Below are 16,172 nucleotides of genomic sequence, written 5' to 3' on the forward strand. Positions count from 1 at the left end.
CAAGGTCAGATGCTCATCCTAAAACTGACACTGGCCAGGGCTTAGGGCAATCCGAACCATGGGGGCCCCTCCTCTGGGCACACAGACTTGTGAATGAGTGTCAGGACCTCAACCAAATCCAGTTTCTGCCAGCATGGGTAACAGGGGAAAGACTAGCAGATGTCAGACACGAGAGACTGAGCTTCTCTACCTCTGACGTCCCTAAATGATTTGCAGGAGACACACACACACACGCACACATGTCATTATTTTGCTTAAGATCAGATTGGCTTTTCTACTTTCCCTGTACCTTTGGACAAGTTCTTTAAGCTCTCTCTGGATCCAGTTCCCCATCCTCATCTTCAAGGATGCCTGTAAGAGTGATGTGGTGTCAAGGTAGCTTTTGGAGCCATAGATGTAGGTGGGGCTTTGAGAACAGCACAGATGTCCACGGAGGATGTTGCCAAGCAGGGAGCCATGCTTGGCGCACTATGGTGTGCTGTGGGTGGGCTCCGTGCTGCCTCCTACAGACCTGGTTCCCTGGAGTGCTGGAGACTATCTCTGTCTGGGTCACTTGGTTCAGTGGTTCCTCAGTCCCTCCCTCAAGGCCAGCTGCTTTGCACCTGCCTTGTTGACATGTTGCCACTTTCCCTTACCCAAGCACGTGAGCATCTTATTTTATGTGAGCACCTTGTCCTGTATATGCTCCCTGTGGTCCTACCACAGGTGCACAGAGAAGCATGGCTGACACAGAGGAGCACATTCAGAACCTACACCCTGACACTTGCTGTGTCTTAGGGCTAGTTCTTAAAAGGTACAGAATGTCAAAGGCTCTTAAACAGCATTTATTCTTTTTACTCTGTATTTTCATCTCTGTGTGTAATAGATCTCTTAGCAGAAAATGCATAATTCATTGGGTGCTTGCTTAGAATGTGTAGAGAAGCTCTTCCTTGAATGGTTTGGGATCTTCCCTTCTGGGGACTGACACAGAGTAGGACAGATGGGCAGCTCATCTGGCCTCAGCTTCCATGAAGCAAGGCAGAGCTCTTCGTGGCCACTGTGACAGCACTGGCCATGGGAATACGGCCAGGACCACCTCCTTTGTGCACACCAGCAATACTCTGGCCTCCAAAATGTCTGAGACCTTTTTCTGTGTTCACTTGCACTGGAGCCTTAGCAGCTATCGTAAAGCCTCTTGCAGTGTAATCCCCTTTTGTACCTCATATGGGCAACATAGGAATTTGGTTTATGGCATCCAGTGCCCTTTGGTAAAGACAAAATCCAGGTTAAAGTGGCCCATGGGCTACATCATCAGTAGCTCTGTGGTTTGTAATGTACACGACAGTGAGAAACCCTGAACCAGAGTGTGGAAGAGAAAGGGATCTTTAGTAATGAAGTAGCTTGATAGTTCTTCCTTGCTCTTTTCCTCTTACCGTGTGGATCTGAAGGTAGGTTTTGAGTTTAAATTCTAGGCTGAAGATTGATCTGTATCGTAGACACATGAATGCTTAGCCGTTGTTCCGGGGAAGTGCCTCCCACATCCCCTAGGAAGGTGATGTTGGTGAAGTTTCAGGGCAGCCTCTATTCCTGGGACTGCCCTATGGACCTTCCCTTCTCTCTGGGCCTGGGCAACTCTGGAAACACGTTTGCTGGGTGGCCAGTCAGTCCTGCTTTCTTTCCAGATAGGCGGTCCTTCAGCTGGCAGATGATCAGAGTAGGGAGCGGTGTCCCTCTCTGTAGGCTGCCAGGCACGACTGGAAGGGGCCCCCTGGTGGGAGGGTGTCTGGGAGCTGGCCATCTCTCAGCAGCGCTTCCCAGACTGTTCGTTTCCATGTGGATATGTGATTGAGCCAATGCTTTGGGGAGCAGGTGCGGCCCAGATTAATCTTTTAAAACTCCAGGTGATTCGTTTTAAAGATCTCAAATATATAAAGAGTAATCCTTGCAGAACAATTTAGCATTATCTTGGCAGGTTGAATCTGTACAGACCCCACAACCCAACAGTTGTATTCCTAGATATATTCCTAACCTTTGGGAATCATTACATGTTAATTAAAAAAAAAAAAAAAAAAAAAAAAAAAAAGGTGAGTGCCAGAAGGCTCTATTCAATGTGGTTCTGGCCAGGCTCAGAAATAAGCAAAATAAACAGCATATTATTTTGAGATCTGTACGTGTGTGATGAAGCTGGGTTTTCACCATAGCTGGGGTAAGAGAATGAGATACAGTGTTCAACTCCTGATGAGCTCGAGGTGGTGTGGGGGGCATTAGGTGAGGATCTGGCAGAGGAACAGCTCTGTTACATTCACATTGCTCCATGCACCATGTTACATTCCTACCAACAAGGCACAAAGGTTCCGATTACTCCACATCGTTGCTCAGGTTTGTTTTGTTCTGTGTTTTTGATAACAGTCATCCTAATGGGTACAAGGTGAAATCTCACTGTGGTTTTCCCATGGCATCCTCATAATAACAGGGGCATGGGAGCCAGTTACAAGAATAATTTGAAAGAAGCTTTCTTCAGAACAGAATATGGACTCAGTTCTGGTTTGGGTGGGTTTTTTTTTTTTTTAAGCATAATAAAAACAACACATATGACAAATATTCAAGTGTTATGAAGCATCATCATAATATAGTGGACACCAGGGAGCTACAGCGCATGACTGACACAGAGCTGTTCCTCTGCCAGATCCTCACCTAATGCCCCCCACACCACCTCGAGCTCATCAGGAGTTGAACACTGTATCTCATTCTCTTACCCCAGCTATGGTGAAAACCCAGCTTCATCGCACACGTACAGATCTCAAAATAATATGCTGTTTATTTTGCTTATTTCTGAGCCTGGCCAGAACCACATTGACGGCGTGGAAGTTCCTTAAACAGATGAGTCACAAGGTTACCATTCAGTCCAGTTCCACTTGGATGTGTACACAAAGACTTGAAAGCAGGGACTCATGTTCCTGGTGTTTGGACATCCATGTTCACAGCTGCATTTTCACAGTAGCCAAAAGGGGGAACACCCGAATGTTCATTGACAGATGAGCAGATAAAATGTAGTAGATAAACGTATAGTGGAATATTCAGCCATAAAAGGAATGAAATGCTGAGACATGCTCCAACATAGGTGAACCTTGAAGGTATTATGTTAAGGGAAATAAGACAGTCACAAAAGACCTAATTCGGTGTAATTCCATTTATATGTAATATCTATAATAGGCAAATTCACAGAGACAGCAAGTAGCATGGAGGGTCCCAGGAGCCTGGGGAGGAGATGGAGAGTTAGTGTTGAAGGGAAAGAGAGTTTCAGTCTGGAAAGGTGTAAAAGCTCTGTGGATGGAGATGGTGCTGGTGGTCACAACATTGTGACTCTTCTTAATACCATCGAATTGCATGCTTCCCAATGATTAAAATGGTAAATTGTGTATATATTTCATAACAATAGAAACAGTTGTACTAGGGAGCACTGGTTTAATTGTCATCACACAGTGATTGGGTTCCTCAGGATCTGTGACTCTCCCAGGGCCACACGGCTCATAAGTGGCAGGGCAGGGCCCTTTCTTGTGGTGCACAGGGCGTGGACGTGGTGTATGTGTGGCATCACACTTCATGTAAATTGTCTCATTTTAGTCTTTGCAGTAACTTCAAATGAGTTATCGCTTCCCCTCTTTTAGAAAAGAGGAGCATGGAGGTCAGAGGAGATGAAGTAAATCAACCAGGGTTGCTCAGTCCTGAAGGTGCCAGGGTTCCAGCCAGGACCTTGTTTCACTTATACTCACTGCCTCTTGGAGTCAGAATCTTCCCCCACAATGAGGCACTTATCTCTGAAACGGCCTGCATTAGGGTTCTCCAGAGAAATAGAACACATGGGATGTGACTGTGTCTGTGAATGAGTGGATCACTTTCCATAGATAGCTATTGGCTCATGCAGTTGTGGGAGACGCACAACCTGCAGGGTAGGCCAATGGGCCGGAGACCCAGGGAGTAGTTGTAGTCTGTGTCCAAAAGCAGGCCAAGGGCAGGGCACCCTCTCCTTTGTGGGAGTCTTTGTTCCATGCATGCCTTCAACTTATTGGGTGAGGCCCACCCATATCCTGGCCAGTTATCTGCTTTGCTGAGTCTACTGATTTCCCTGTTCATTACATCTAAACAGGTAGAATAACACGTGGGTACCATGGCCTCACCAGGCTGACACATGGAACTTTCATACTGCCATTGGAGGAAGCGGTTTGATCAGCCAAGTATATAGCTTGGAGCCTAGGGTGGGTCTTCTGGGATCTGATGCTCCCAGGAGGGGATAAGTCTTCATACAGGTGATGAGACCCTCACAGGCCTCATCCGTAGCCTTTGAGCCCCCTTTCCTGGGCTTGGGCAGGCCCAGCTATGGGTGCTTTGCTCTCTTCCCTCCCCTTCCCAGCCGTTGGCCACTTCCAGGCTCTTGGATACTGTGAGAGTCTCCTCAGTCCCTTCTCTACATTGGTGACCTTTCTCTCATGCCCTTTGGGGAGATGAGGGCTGTGAAGGCAGCGGGTGAGGTGTGGAGAAGGCCCTCGGTCTGTAAGAGGGTTGGTGCAGGGTTCCTGACCCCACTTGGTTTCCCACATTTAGGCCTTCTTCACCCCCAGCGTTATGGGAAATTACCTTTCTTTCTCTTCTGTTCGGCCTGTGTCTATTAATACCCACTCGGGGAAGAGTGGGCGTTCATTGTATATAGGAGAAGAAACAGTGAGCAACTCCAAGGTGCTCTTCCATAAGCTATTTTACGAACTCCTTGTAGCATTCCTCCAGGCCAAGTGCTGGTAACCCATTTTGCAGGGGAGGAGGCTGGGCGGGGCTCCGAGGGTTCAGTCGTTCCCCAGGTGCACCTGGCTCTCATCTGTCCGCTGGGAGACTCCCCTCCAGGCAGTCTGTCCTGAGCCCAGGGCCCCTTTCCATGGAGGCTCTCCAGGTTGCTGTTCTGATGACATTGCCAGCTTGGGGGCAGGGGAGGTGGAATAAGTGAGAAAATCCTGCTCCGAGGACCAGTTCCAGGCTAGAAATCAGTGAGCGAGCAAAGAAGGTGACCGGCTGCTGGACTGCCCGGGAAGCACGTGCCTTGTTCATTTGCTTATTCATTCTTTAAACAATTCCTCATGTGCCCGGCATGATGCTAGGGATCCCAGTGTCATGTTAGAACCTAGAGTGGAAGAAGGAGAGTCACAGTCAACCTCCCACCCTCTCTCTGTCTCACTCTCGCTCACACCCGCGCCCCCCCCTTCCCCCACGGTACATGACTGGTGTGTCCAGGGGGTCCCTGACTTAGTCTGGAGCACTAGGCTGGCCTCGGCGGGCAGGACGCCCCAGCTGCTCTTTGCAGGCTGAGGAGGTGTCATCCAGTCCTGGGCGGACGAGGAGCCTCGGAGCCGAGGGAGCAGGTGTGCGGAGGTCGCACGGTGGCCGCCACACACCAGTGGGTGACGAACTCCGCTTGGCTGAGCTGGAGTCAGCCTTTCAGAAGAGAATCAAGAACGTGTGGTGCACACCGAGGAAAGTACTGTTAGGTGCAGGTTTTGTGTGGTGGGCCCGGGGCTGGGTGTACCAGTTTCTGACACCAGGTAGTTGTTCTTCTGGGGGGTGAATCCCAGCTGCGTGGCTCGGCCAGCTCCGGGCCGTCTGTGTCTTCCCCTTTCCACACGCAGCCGCCACTTCACTCCTGGCCCTGGCCGAGGCCTGAGTGCGGCTTGCCCACAGTTGGGGCCATTAAATGCTGCTGTATTTTACTTCCAAAGCCTGGTGACCAGTGCCTGGACCCTGCGCCCTTTGCTGTCCAGCCTGCAGTCCTTTTTTGTATCTGTCATGGATACTTCTGGACGCCTACAGTTTGCCCCACACTGTGTTCAGATGTGTGCGGCCTAGGCCCCGACCGCAGGAGCACCCCATCCTGTGTGGCATAGAGACAGGTGCCCAGACATGTCCGTGAGGCCTGGGGAGTGCTGGAAATGGTCGAGGGAGTCTCCCCAGAGGACAGGGCATGTAAAGGTCTCTAAGAGGAAGACCACCTGGTGAAGAGGCAGAAGGCACCGTGTTGGTGGGGAGTAAGAGGGGAGGTTGGGGATTTGGGCAGGACCGGGTGTCTGTGAACCTGACCAGTAGATGCTGAGGTCTGTTCCTGTCCCTGCCAGCCTTCAAGCAGGGGAATGTCATCAGCTCCGTGTTCTAGAGAGTTCCCTGAGCTCCTTTGTGCATGGGGATTAGAAGGACCCAGACGAGAAGCTGGGGGACTGGTTAGGAGGCTGCTGCAGGAGGAATGATGGGGACTGTAGTGGCTGAGGGGCAGATCCTATAAATAGCACTTGTACCTGGCCATGGGCCCCCTTCTCTTCTGGTTGAGCCTTTAATGTACACAGTGGTGCAGTGAATTCCTCAGGAAACAAGGACTTGGGAGCGTTTTGATAAAAAGTGATTTCTCTTTCTTTTCAGTGCAAACCTCGAGGGAACCCGGCTGGCTAGAAGGGACCCTGAATGGCAAGAGGGGGCTGATCCCACAGAATTACGTCAAGCTGCTCTAGTGCCTGGCCATTGAGGCCCCACGTGAGGCCCCACGTGGACCTTGGCACCTGGGAACCGGCCTTCTGCCTCCAGGGCAGAACCCACAGCCACCTGGACACAGGAACTCCACATCACCAATGGGCACTCCAGGGGCAGGGAGGGGGACCTACTGCCCGAGGCAGGGGTAGAGGACGTACCGCAGGGAACTGCTTCGGCCTGTGGAGCTGGAGAAGGGCGTCAGGATTGACAGGGTGGACTTTTCACGTGTCAAGCCTTGGGACTTTGGACTGTGAGTTTTTAATTATCCTGTCCTCAGCCTGCCCAGCCTCCCCCGTGGTGACGGCTCCACCGGGCAGCTCCCTGCACACCTGCTGCTGAGATGTGAAAGGGAACTTCACTTACTCGTGGGGGTGTGTGTGGCCTGTGCTCTTGGCTGTGGTGGATGGGGTGTGGAGGGGGCTGCTGCTGGCAGGCGGGGAAGGGTCCAAACCCAGAGGGCAGCAGAGAGATGCTCCTGCTTAGACGGCCTCCCAGGGCCCCACATTCACTCTACTTAGAGCGCACCTGTGTATTTATAACAGGCTTCTCGTTGGTGCTTCTCACCTGTGTGCTGTTTTCCAGACACCACCTTTTTGCCCCAACTTCTCTGTAAATGAAATAAAATGTAATTTACTATTTGATTTTGTGTGTGACAGTGTGGGGAAGAGATCATGGAACTCATTCCCTCTGTAATGTTTTATGATTGGGCACCCAGTGTGTAGAAATTCATTTTCCTCTGATGTTGGCACGTGCCCACAGGTAGAGTTTATCCACAAGGAGCCTTGCTTTTTCACAGTAGGCTGTGTTCCTGAGGGTGGCAGCCTTCTCTGGCGTGTGAAATCCTGGCTGGCCACCTCCAGCCCCCTGAACAGGCCTTCCCTTATGGCGTGTGTGACTCCTGAGTAGGAGTGGGGCTGGGGCTGTGCTCCCCGGTGGTTCATGCGTGAGCTGCGTCAGGGCCGGGCCTCATGACTTGCTTCACTGGGCGGCTCCATTCCCCTCCACCCCCACCCCCAGCCCGTGTTCCCTCTGTTTGCTGGGCCTCAGCACTAATCTCTCGATCTGCCTTAAGCTGGGCAGTGGAGCGACTGGTCAGGCATCCAGACCATTCCTGGAGGAGTCTCAGCCATGACCCTGCCCATGATGACACCCCTGCTGTGTGTGTGTCGAGGATGAGGGGCGGCCGCTGGGATGCTTCCGTCTTGGTCCCAGGCACAGACCAAACCAACTTCTCCCTCATCCCCTGATCTGGAGTCCTTGGAGTGTGGAGCTCCTTTTGAGGAGCCTTATGATCTAAAGCCTGCCTCACCCTGCTGTGGCGGCCTGGGGGTGGGTCTCTCTTCCCCACAGAAGGGAGGCTCCTCAGCCTGTCAGACTTTGCTCCTAAGAATTTGCTGCAGGAAGCATGTGTCTGCCGCCTCTTCCCCAGATGAGTCGATTCGAGAGCTTGCTGGTTATCAGGTTTGAAGTCACCTCCCTGGACCATGTTGGGTGTCAAGTTTAGGGTAAAGGGTATACAAAGGGAATGGGCCTGTTGAAAAGCATCCATGTTTTACATAAAAATAAAGACAGTCCAAGTGCGATCTAGTTGAAAAAACTGATCTGTGGGCCTAGGGGAGAGGCCTGAGATTGCCAAGGAGCCCAGGGCCTCTGGGTGACGGCCAGTCCAGCATTCTGTTTTCTGAGTTATCGCCTCCTGCTCACTGCGCTGCTTGGGATGTGGAAGGGAAACTTGGTTTATGAGAAGCCCTTAACTGATGTGTCCCACTTTAAGAAAGCCCTCTGCAGCACAGTGCAAAGGTCTGGGTACTCAGCGTGGGCTCAGTATAGCACTGGGGGTGATCTGGCAGTTTTCCCAATTGCTAGATCCCCATGAGGCATTACAGACAAGCCCCACTGCACCAAGACCTGATTGATTTGCTTGCTTACAGGCAATTTCCATCCTTGACAGTGAGGTGCACCCTACCTGCTGTTCCCTGCCCAATGGCTGGCAACCCCCAAAGTGTGTTTACCACCCCTTACTTGGTCAAGGAAATTGCTACTCAATAACTACCTGTGTGATTCTGGGTCAATTAAATTGACTCTGGTTCTGTTTCTTCCTCCTAAAAAGAAAATGATAGCCAGAGGTTTGGTTTGGAATGATGTAACCCAAGTGGCATGCCCAGCGTGTGGTATGTGTTTAGTAAATGGGACCTGCTTTCCCTGTATTGTTTCCACCATGACTCAATTACACCTTTGGCATCAGGGCCATTTGTGTTCCATAGGGGGCTGATGGGGTGGTCACGAAGCCCCAGAACATGCTGGGTGCAAGGGCCCCAATAGCCCCAGGCTCTGAAGACCCCTCCTGTGGCAAGCTGAGGAGGAGCACCAGGGAGCAGCCAGGGATGTCTGTCTCTGCCAGTGGGACTGGTCGGCCAGCTTGCCGGGACCTCCAGGTAGGAAGCTCCCCTCTGGGTCTGGCCCAGAGTATACTTTGTAACGGGATCGTGAGGTGTTCGCTTAAATGACAGATGGTCTTCATTCCCCCAGATGAAAAATAGGGTGGATGTGTTTCTGTGTTTCTGCTCAGGCCCTGACCATCTGCAGGGCTCTGACCTCTCAGTCCACTGTGTTCATTGAGAGTCACCAAGGGAGCTTTGGCCAAAAGCAGACACTCAGATTTTGTGTTTCTGCTTGCCATGGGACTGTCTATGGGGCTTTCTGATTGCATCATCCAAGAGCCTGTTCGGGAAATCTCTGTGCCTATAAAGAAGATGCCATGTGAGATTAGAGCCAAAGAGCTTGTGGGGTTCCCCCTCTCCTTTGTGGTAGCAGAAACATCTGCAGTTGGGGGTGTGGGCTGTGGTGTGGGAGCAGTGGATTGTCTGTGCCAGCAACGGATGTTTTTCACTCATTCTTTCCTCATACAGACTGAATGACCCAGGAGAATTTGTCCCATTTTATAGATGGGGAAATGGAGGCCCTCAAGGACAAAGAGTTTTGCTCAGGTTCAGTCAGCTAATCATGTTCTTTCTGCTGTACCATCTTGCCTCTGGGGGCCAGCCAGTAGGGGACAATGGCTGTTTTGGGTTGATTTGCACTCCCTGTCCCAGATTCATGGGTTGATTTGCATTCCCCTTCCCAAATTCGTGTGCTGAATTCCTAATTCCTAGTACCTCAGAATGTGACCTCATTTGGAAATAAGATCATCTCAGGTGTAATTAGTTATGGTGAGGTCAGTACAGATTTTGATCCAGTATGACTGGTATCCTTATAAAAAGGGGAAATTTGGACACAGAGACAGATGTACGTAGAAGGAAGACAATGTGAAGAGACACACAGGGAGAGGATAGCTATCCACGAGGCAAAAGGGGAAGTCCAGAACAGATCCCTCCCTCACGGCCCTCAGAAGGAACCAACACTGCCAATAATACCTCGATCTCAGACTTGCAGCCAATGGTTTGTGGTACCTTATACAGCATTCCTAGGGGACTAATACAGTGGCTACCTGTATGGGTTTCAAGTTGAAAAAAACCTATTTTGAAACTTTTTTCACTATTTTCTACCCTGGGCAAGTGAACTTGATCTCTTTCTGCTTCTGTGGAGAGAGCACTACTGACCTCACTGGGATGGTGTGACCAGCAGGTGACATTAAGTGGCTGAAGGGTGCACAGCTGGAAACAGAGTTTGGTAAATGGAGCTGGGAAAAGACAGCTGGCAGGGTACCCTGGTGGTAGGAATTAGTCTTTCCCCTCCTTTTGTCTCCTGGCCACCTGCTGCTTTTCTCCAGGTCCTTCTCCAAAGGCCAGTTCTTGGTCCTTGCCCCTATGTCGTCTGGTCTTTCCCTGCCTTCCCAAGAACATACTCTGCCTCTGTCATCTTGGCCTTGTCTTTGTTCCCTGTTTACCTCAGTGCTAAGCTCCTTCTCACCTTCTTGTTTCCCCTCCAATCTCTCCAAGTCAGTCTTGGTGACTCCTCCTCTCAGCCAGATGTTTTCCATGACTTTCTGAATCTGCCTGAGCCACCCAATTTCCCTTCCTTCCTTTGCCCAAAGATGTTATTCCAGGAGTGTGTGGCTCTGCAAATGTCTTCTCAGAAGCTTGTCAGCACTCTTTGTCCTTCACCGGCTTGGGTGGTAATTTATTGCTACCGCACTTGGGTAACCTGACATAGCCTCTTTGATGCTCATGTCTGCAAAAAGTCTCAGTCTACTGGTTAGAGGAATACCTTGGGGGAATTCCTTGCTATGAGGAGATAAACTTGATTGGAAAGCAGATTTCTGCATTTTGCCCAAGAAGACACCCACACTTTGGACCTGGACAGTTAACACACCAGATTCCTTTAGGCAGCTCAGTGCCATGTGCTGGTGTCGTGAAGTTCTTCCTTGGAGGATTTAGCAAATGAGGCAACATGGCAAACAGCAACTCAGAGAGTAGGAGGAGCATGATCCGACCCAGCTCAGCCAGTCTTCCCAGGAGCTGTGACCCTCTCTGGACCAGGCTGGCCCAGGGCATGAAGAGCCAAAGAAATGGGGTTTTCAGACCACCAATAAACTGGAAAGTGCTGTCCTGGTAACAGCAGTTCTGTGAAAAAGCATCAGAGTAATTGCCCGTGGTAGATTGATTGAATGATCACAAATTTCAGCCCTCTATGAATCCACATCCCTTTTGTAGAGCCCTCCTACGCTGACTCAAGGTTTGACCTTATAACTGGTTTTGGCTAATGGAACAGGAGCAAACTGGATACAATCAGAGGCGTGAAAAGTATTGCAAAACCATCCTAGACCAGTCCACTGATGGTTAACTACAGAAGCACGAGTAGGGCTACCTCAGCCAACCCTGGTCCACATCAGCAGGACCCTCCAAGCTGATTCATAAACTCATGAGACCTAATAATAAAAGGTCATTAAAACACCACATTTTGGGGTGCCTGGATGGCTCAGTGGGCTAGGCCTCTGCCTTCGGCTCAGGTCACGATCTCAGGGTCCTGGGATCGAGCCCCGAATCGGGCTCTCTGCTCAGCAGGGAGCCTGCTTCACCCTCTCTCTCTGCTGCCTCTCTGCCTACTTGTGATCGCTCTGTCAAATAAGTAAGTAAAATCTTAAAAAAAACAAAACAAAACAAAAAACACTACATTTCGGGATGCTTTTCAGCTAACTATCTGCAACTCTGCTCGGTAGTTCACTTTGCTTTGGGTACGGGCTTGGATATAGTCTTAGTCCATGCTGACCATTCAAATCGCATTGTAATCTTCTCTACTCCAGTGTTGTTTGGGAAGCCACTGTTTGATTTCCAAGAAAACTGCTGCACGAACAATTGGAGACTTGAAATTAAAGTGCCAGAGATACTCATAATCAAGTCATTTTAGTCTGTGTACACTTGGAGTTTATAAAAAGTATGTTAGCACTGACTTTAACATAAAGGGACAATGTTTTCTATTTGCTTGAGGGGCATTCAACATACAGAGGCAAACAAACCCCTAATTACATATGCATCACCATGCATAATTTCTGCTGCTCTTGTGTACAGTGGCTGGCGGGCTTAGTGGCAGAGACTTCGTTCTTAGCTAATGATTCCTCAAGATGCAGCTGGATTTTTGCATCTGAGCACTTTTAGAAATTCTTAGAAACAGTGTCACCCTTTTCCCGAGAATGAGTCTGCTCTAGTCAGAAAGGACAACCACTTTAATTAAGGGTACACATTGGTGTGGCCTCCAGCTGGTCTCACCCTTGCCGCTTAGTAGGTCAAATTCCATAAGCTTGGAGAAAAAATTAACTGCATGTATAGATATTTTATAAACAAACTTGTGAACCCAACTCCAAAGTTAAAACATTTTTTCTCCTGTTCTGTGTTTCATGGCCATGTTGTGTTCCAGAAGTCTTTCTAGCATGTTAAAATGAAGTTGAATTTGTTTAATGCTCAACTGGTCTTCTCTTTCTGGAAGCAAATAGTTTGAATGATCACCAGTTAAATGACATGTTAAAAATGTACTTGAGTCCATCTTTACATGTTTTCTAGTTTTAAGATGAGCTGATAATTGTTTCCTGCTCTTCTGTGGTTCATATTAATGAGCGAAACCAAGGGGAGTGTGAGAAGCATTACGGCCAGCAGGGAGCAGAGTCTCTTGTCGGCCCACGAGGACCCAGGGTGAAGGAGCACGAGAGGACTGTGTGGAGGAAGAACACTGGAGTCAGACGGGACATCTGGTCTACTCAGGTCAGTCCCAGCGCCTGACAGTGATCAAGCTTCCCTGTGGCAGTAGAGAAAGGAAGCAATGCGCCTGGAGTGTTTAGTGGCTACATAGCAGGCAGTTCTTGTTGCTAAACTGTTACAGGTTGTTTTAGTGACCCACATATTATCAGCAGTAAGGAACAAGGCACTGAATTAGTCCCAGAAGAGTATAATTAACATGTGTCTAGCAGGGGCTCTATCACAGGGGAACTGTCTTGGATGCAGGCAGAAGCGCATATTCTCCAGATGTAGAGGGGCACAAAGTCCAGGTATGCCTGCAGACACCCAAATGAAATGTTTCCAGAACAACAGATGATTAAAGTAAAGGATTTATTGTAATCTGCTTACAGTCCTTTGCAAAGACAGACATATGTTTTTGCATAAAGATATAAATTGCTTCATTTTAAACTAATTTAGTGTTTTTTAATTATATGAAGAAGTTTTGGTGAAATATGAATTGTACCAAACCAAGATTTTTAAGAGCAATATGGTACAAAAATAAGAGCAGACAGACAATTTGGACTGGGACAGGCATTCAACAGTGAATTTAGAATATGGCTTTGCTGTTTAATCAAGCAAAGTTACCTGGAGACACATAAAGAGCCAGTAACTTTGTTAATACAAAAAGCTGATGCAGACTGTCTCCATCCCAAACCTGGTTACACTGAAATTCCAATTTCATAAAACGTAAGTCTGAGCTAAAAGCTGCTCTTGTAAGCCGTGTCTTTTCTCGGAACTCCCAGTCTGCATGCTGTGTATTTATCACCCTCCAAGTGTGGCTTTCATATTGCTGTGCATGTAAGTTGACTGTATTTAAAGATCTGCCTATAAATTAAATTACTGAAATTGCAAATTATGTAAGAAAAACTCCTCCCTCTGAATGCAGCTTTCACTGGTTCCCCCTTGCATAAGGCAGGTGTCTTCTGAAAGACAAGGTAATGTTGCCTGCATGGTGAACCCTAGAGAAGAGTATGGATCCCAATGCTGCCTTCTCCTGGCCTAGGGCTTCTCCAGCGACAGCTTTTAGGTTCTGGAAAATAATGGGATTTCACTGAGTACCTGATGATTATCATTACTTTTAAAAAGATTAATTTGGCCTCTAGTCAAAGTCGTTTGTTTAAGTGCAATCATATTGTGAAGCTTCCCCAAAGATAGATAGGTTTGTGATTTGGGGCAAGAGAAAAGCCATAAATTGCATCAGTGCCAAACAGATTAATGAATTAAAAATTTTAGTGCCACTGTCTTGCTTATATGATCTGTAGTTTTTTTTTTTTTCCAAAACTGTTTATGTATAAAATTTTTAAAACCTACCTTTTAAAAATCTAAAAACCCTCCAATTATCATATGGTCTCCACGCCATTCTGACTGAAATGTGCCAAAATGCATCTTTCCTGGTACGTCCTGCGGCAGCTTACGTGTCCCCCTTACCAGTTCTGAGAGCGCAAAACCTCTTTCCCAGACCAGAAATGAACACGCCACCTTCTACAGATAGAGAGAGTGCCTGGAATTTCCTTTCCCGAAGGAGAAAATGCCGTTTTCTAAAATGGGACGAGACTGTGCTCTCTGGGCCATCGCACTTCCGGCCTCGTGCTCCTAGAGCAGATGCTGCCTCAGGAGAAAAGCAGCAGAAGAGGCCGCTCTCCTACAGCTGCAGCCCCCGCAGGACCTTCGCTCACATGTGTTGCCAAAAGACCCCTTCGAGGAGCTGCAGACACCACAGCCCGTTGTTCCCCGACAGACGCAGGACAGAGCAGAAGCCAGGGAACCTGCTCAAGTCCCAGGAACACCCCCAGCGGGAGACCAAAGACAAAACGAAAGTACAGAAAAAGTAGAAAGGCTGAAAGACAACCAAAGAGGTTTAAGTGTGGTTATTTACAACAGAGACTGTAAAATGGTAAATTAGATATGAAGCTAAAAAAGGCACAGCTTTCCCTTTCTTAAATACACTGTAAACGGTTCATTATGCATGCAGAACATTTCACTTTACAAAAAAAATTTTTACCTTGTTTAGACAAAGATAGTACTTAAATAGTCTCCAGCAAAATAGAATTCTTTCAAAAATACTTTCCCCTTCATCCTATCAACCATTAAAGTTTTTTTGTGTGTGTGTTTTGTTTTTTTTTTGTTTGTTTGTTTTTGTATGTGTCTCATTTACAAAAGTTCCTTACACCTTAGTTCAGGTCCTTCACAATTTATACATACAGTAATGTACAGCACAGCAAAAGACTGCAAAAAATTATTTGTAAAGCCAACACAATAGATACTAGAAATTGAAACCAAGGCATTTGTTTAACATCTTATCTGTTCTAATTAAATAATAAATGGACGCTAAGGGTGTGTATACCAGTGATGCAGAAGCCCGTGCGCGGACAGGAACCCCCGGGGGGGGCTGCTGTTCCCCTCCACGTGCTCTGTTATTACACAACAGGAATCTGTATATATTTTTAATTTTTTTGTGTGTTTTTTAAATAACAAAAGAATATTAATGCCCCATATTGACTATACGTTTTATGTGCAACCGAGGGTAAGCTCTAAAAAGTTCGTTAGTCCTTGAACCCTTTTAAAACAAGCGAACGATACCAGAAACTACATGGCATAGTTAAAACTTCCATCTGTTAAAATATCAAAATCAGAGAGTTATTGACTAGATATGGCTTTTCATCCAGAGGAACAGGAACGTGTTTCTAAGCGCTGGGGAGCGGAGAGGGAAGAATCCTTCCGACTGCTCAGGTCTTGCCAAATCCATGTCACACTGCTTTCCCGGCTCCAAACCCTTGACATAATTTTAAACTTGAGAAACTGCTGAACAAGTAGGAATCAGCCATCACATGTGAAAAACCGGATTTCTTGGGTCCTTCGTGGGTGTAGAACAGCATGGGGAAACTTAAGGCAAAACTCTCCTGGTGAGATGTCCTCCGTCACTTCCTGTGAAAGTAAAGGGGCTTGGCGTTCCCGGACTCCACCTTCGGCAGTTGGTCGCTGATGATCTCCACCAGCATCGCGGGGAACTCCACCTTCAGGGCCTGGGACTCCCGGAAGGTGTAGAAGCAGAATTCCAGCAAGTCGCTCACCAGCTGCAACACACAGGACACGACACTGAGGTCTCCTTTCCCTCCCTACACCCCGCGCGTCCTAACTCAGGCAGGAGCTCCAGCAGCCTTCAGAAAGCCCACAGGAAAGCGTGTCTGTGACGCTGCCTGATTTGGCTAAGTCCCCTGTGCTGGGGGAGGAAGGGCGCTCACCTCACTTGTCAGGGAAGGTGCCTTTCATGCAAAACAGGTTCAGCCGAGAGCTGAGTATGGAATACTGACTGACTCTACCGCTGGCAGCGGGGTCAGGTCGCGTTCAGGGTGGCTGGGATGCTGAACAGCTCTCACCAAATTCTCATTTGTAAATGTGTGACTCTGCTGGGGCAGGCCTGTA

The 16,172-nt window shown here is 48.4% G+C and overlaps 2 protein-coding genes across 4 annotated transcripts in view; one reads left to right on the forward strand and one right to left on the reverse strand.

The window, feature by feature from the left end:
- ARHGAP10 (Rho GTPase activating protein 10) overlaps positions 1-7,181 on the forward strand; it is a 314,545-nt gene extending 307,364 nt beyond the window's left edge. Inside the window, exon 23 of the mRNA XM_059373466.1 lies at positions 6,433-7,181. Coding sequence (XP_059229449.1) covers positions 6,433-6,521 — 89 coding nt within the window. The 3' untranslated portion in view covers positions 6,522-7,181. The remainder of the gene's footprint in view (positions 1-6,432) is intronic.
- Positions 7,182-13,060: 5,879 nt separating this feature from the next.
- The window catches only part of NR3C2 (nuclear receptor subfamily 3 group C member 2), a 343,191-nt gene continuing 340,079 nt past the window's right edge, over positions 13,061-16,172 (reverse strand). For all 3 annotated transcript variants that reach the window (XM_059373509.1, XM_059373502.1, XM_059373519.1), the window contains exon 9: positions 13,061-15,823. In XM_059373509.1, the coding sequence (XP_059229492.1) occupies positions 15,668-15,823 (156 nt within the window). In that variant the 3' untranslated portion in view covers positions 13,061-15,667. The remainder of the gene's footprint in view (positions 15,824-16,172) is intronic.

Source organism: Mustela nigripes, chromosome 1, assembly GCF_022355385.1.
Source record: "Mustela nigripes isolate SB6536 chromosome 1, MUSNIG.SB6536, whole genome shotgun sequence".
Lineage (NCBI taxonomy): Eukaryota > Metazoa > Chordata > Mammalia > Carnivora > Mustelidae > Mustela > Mustela nigripes.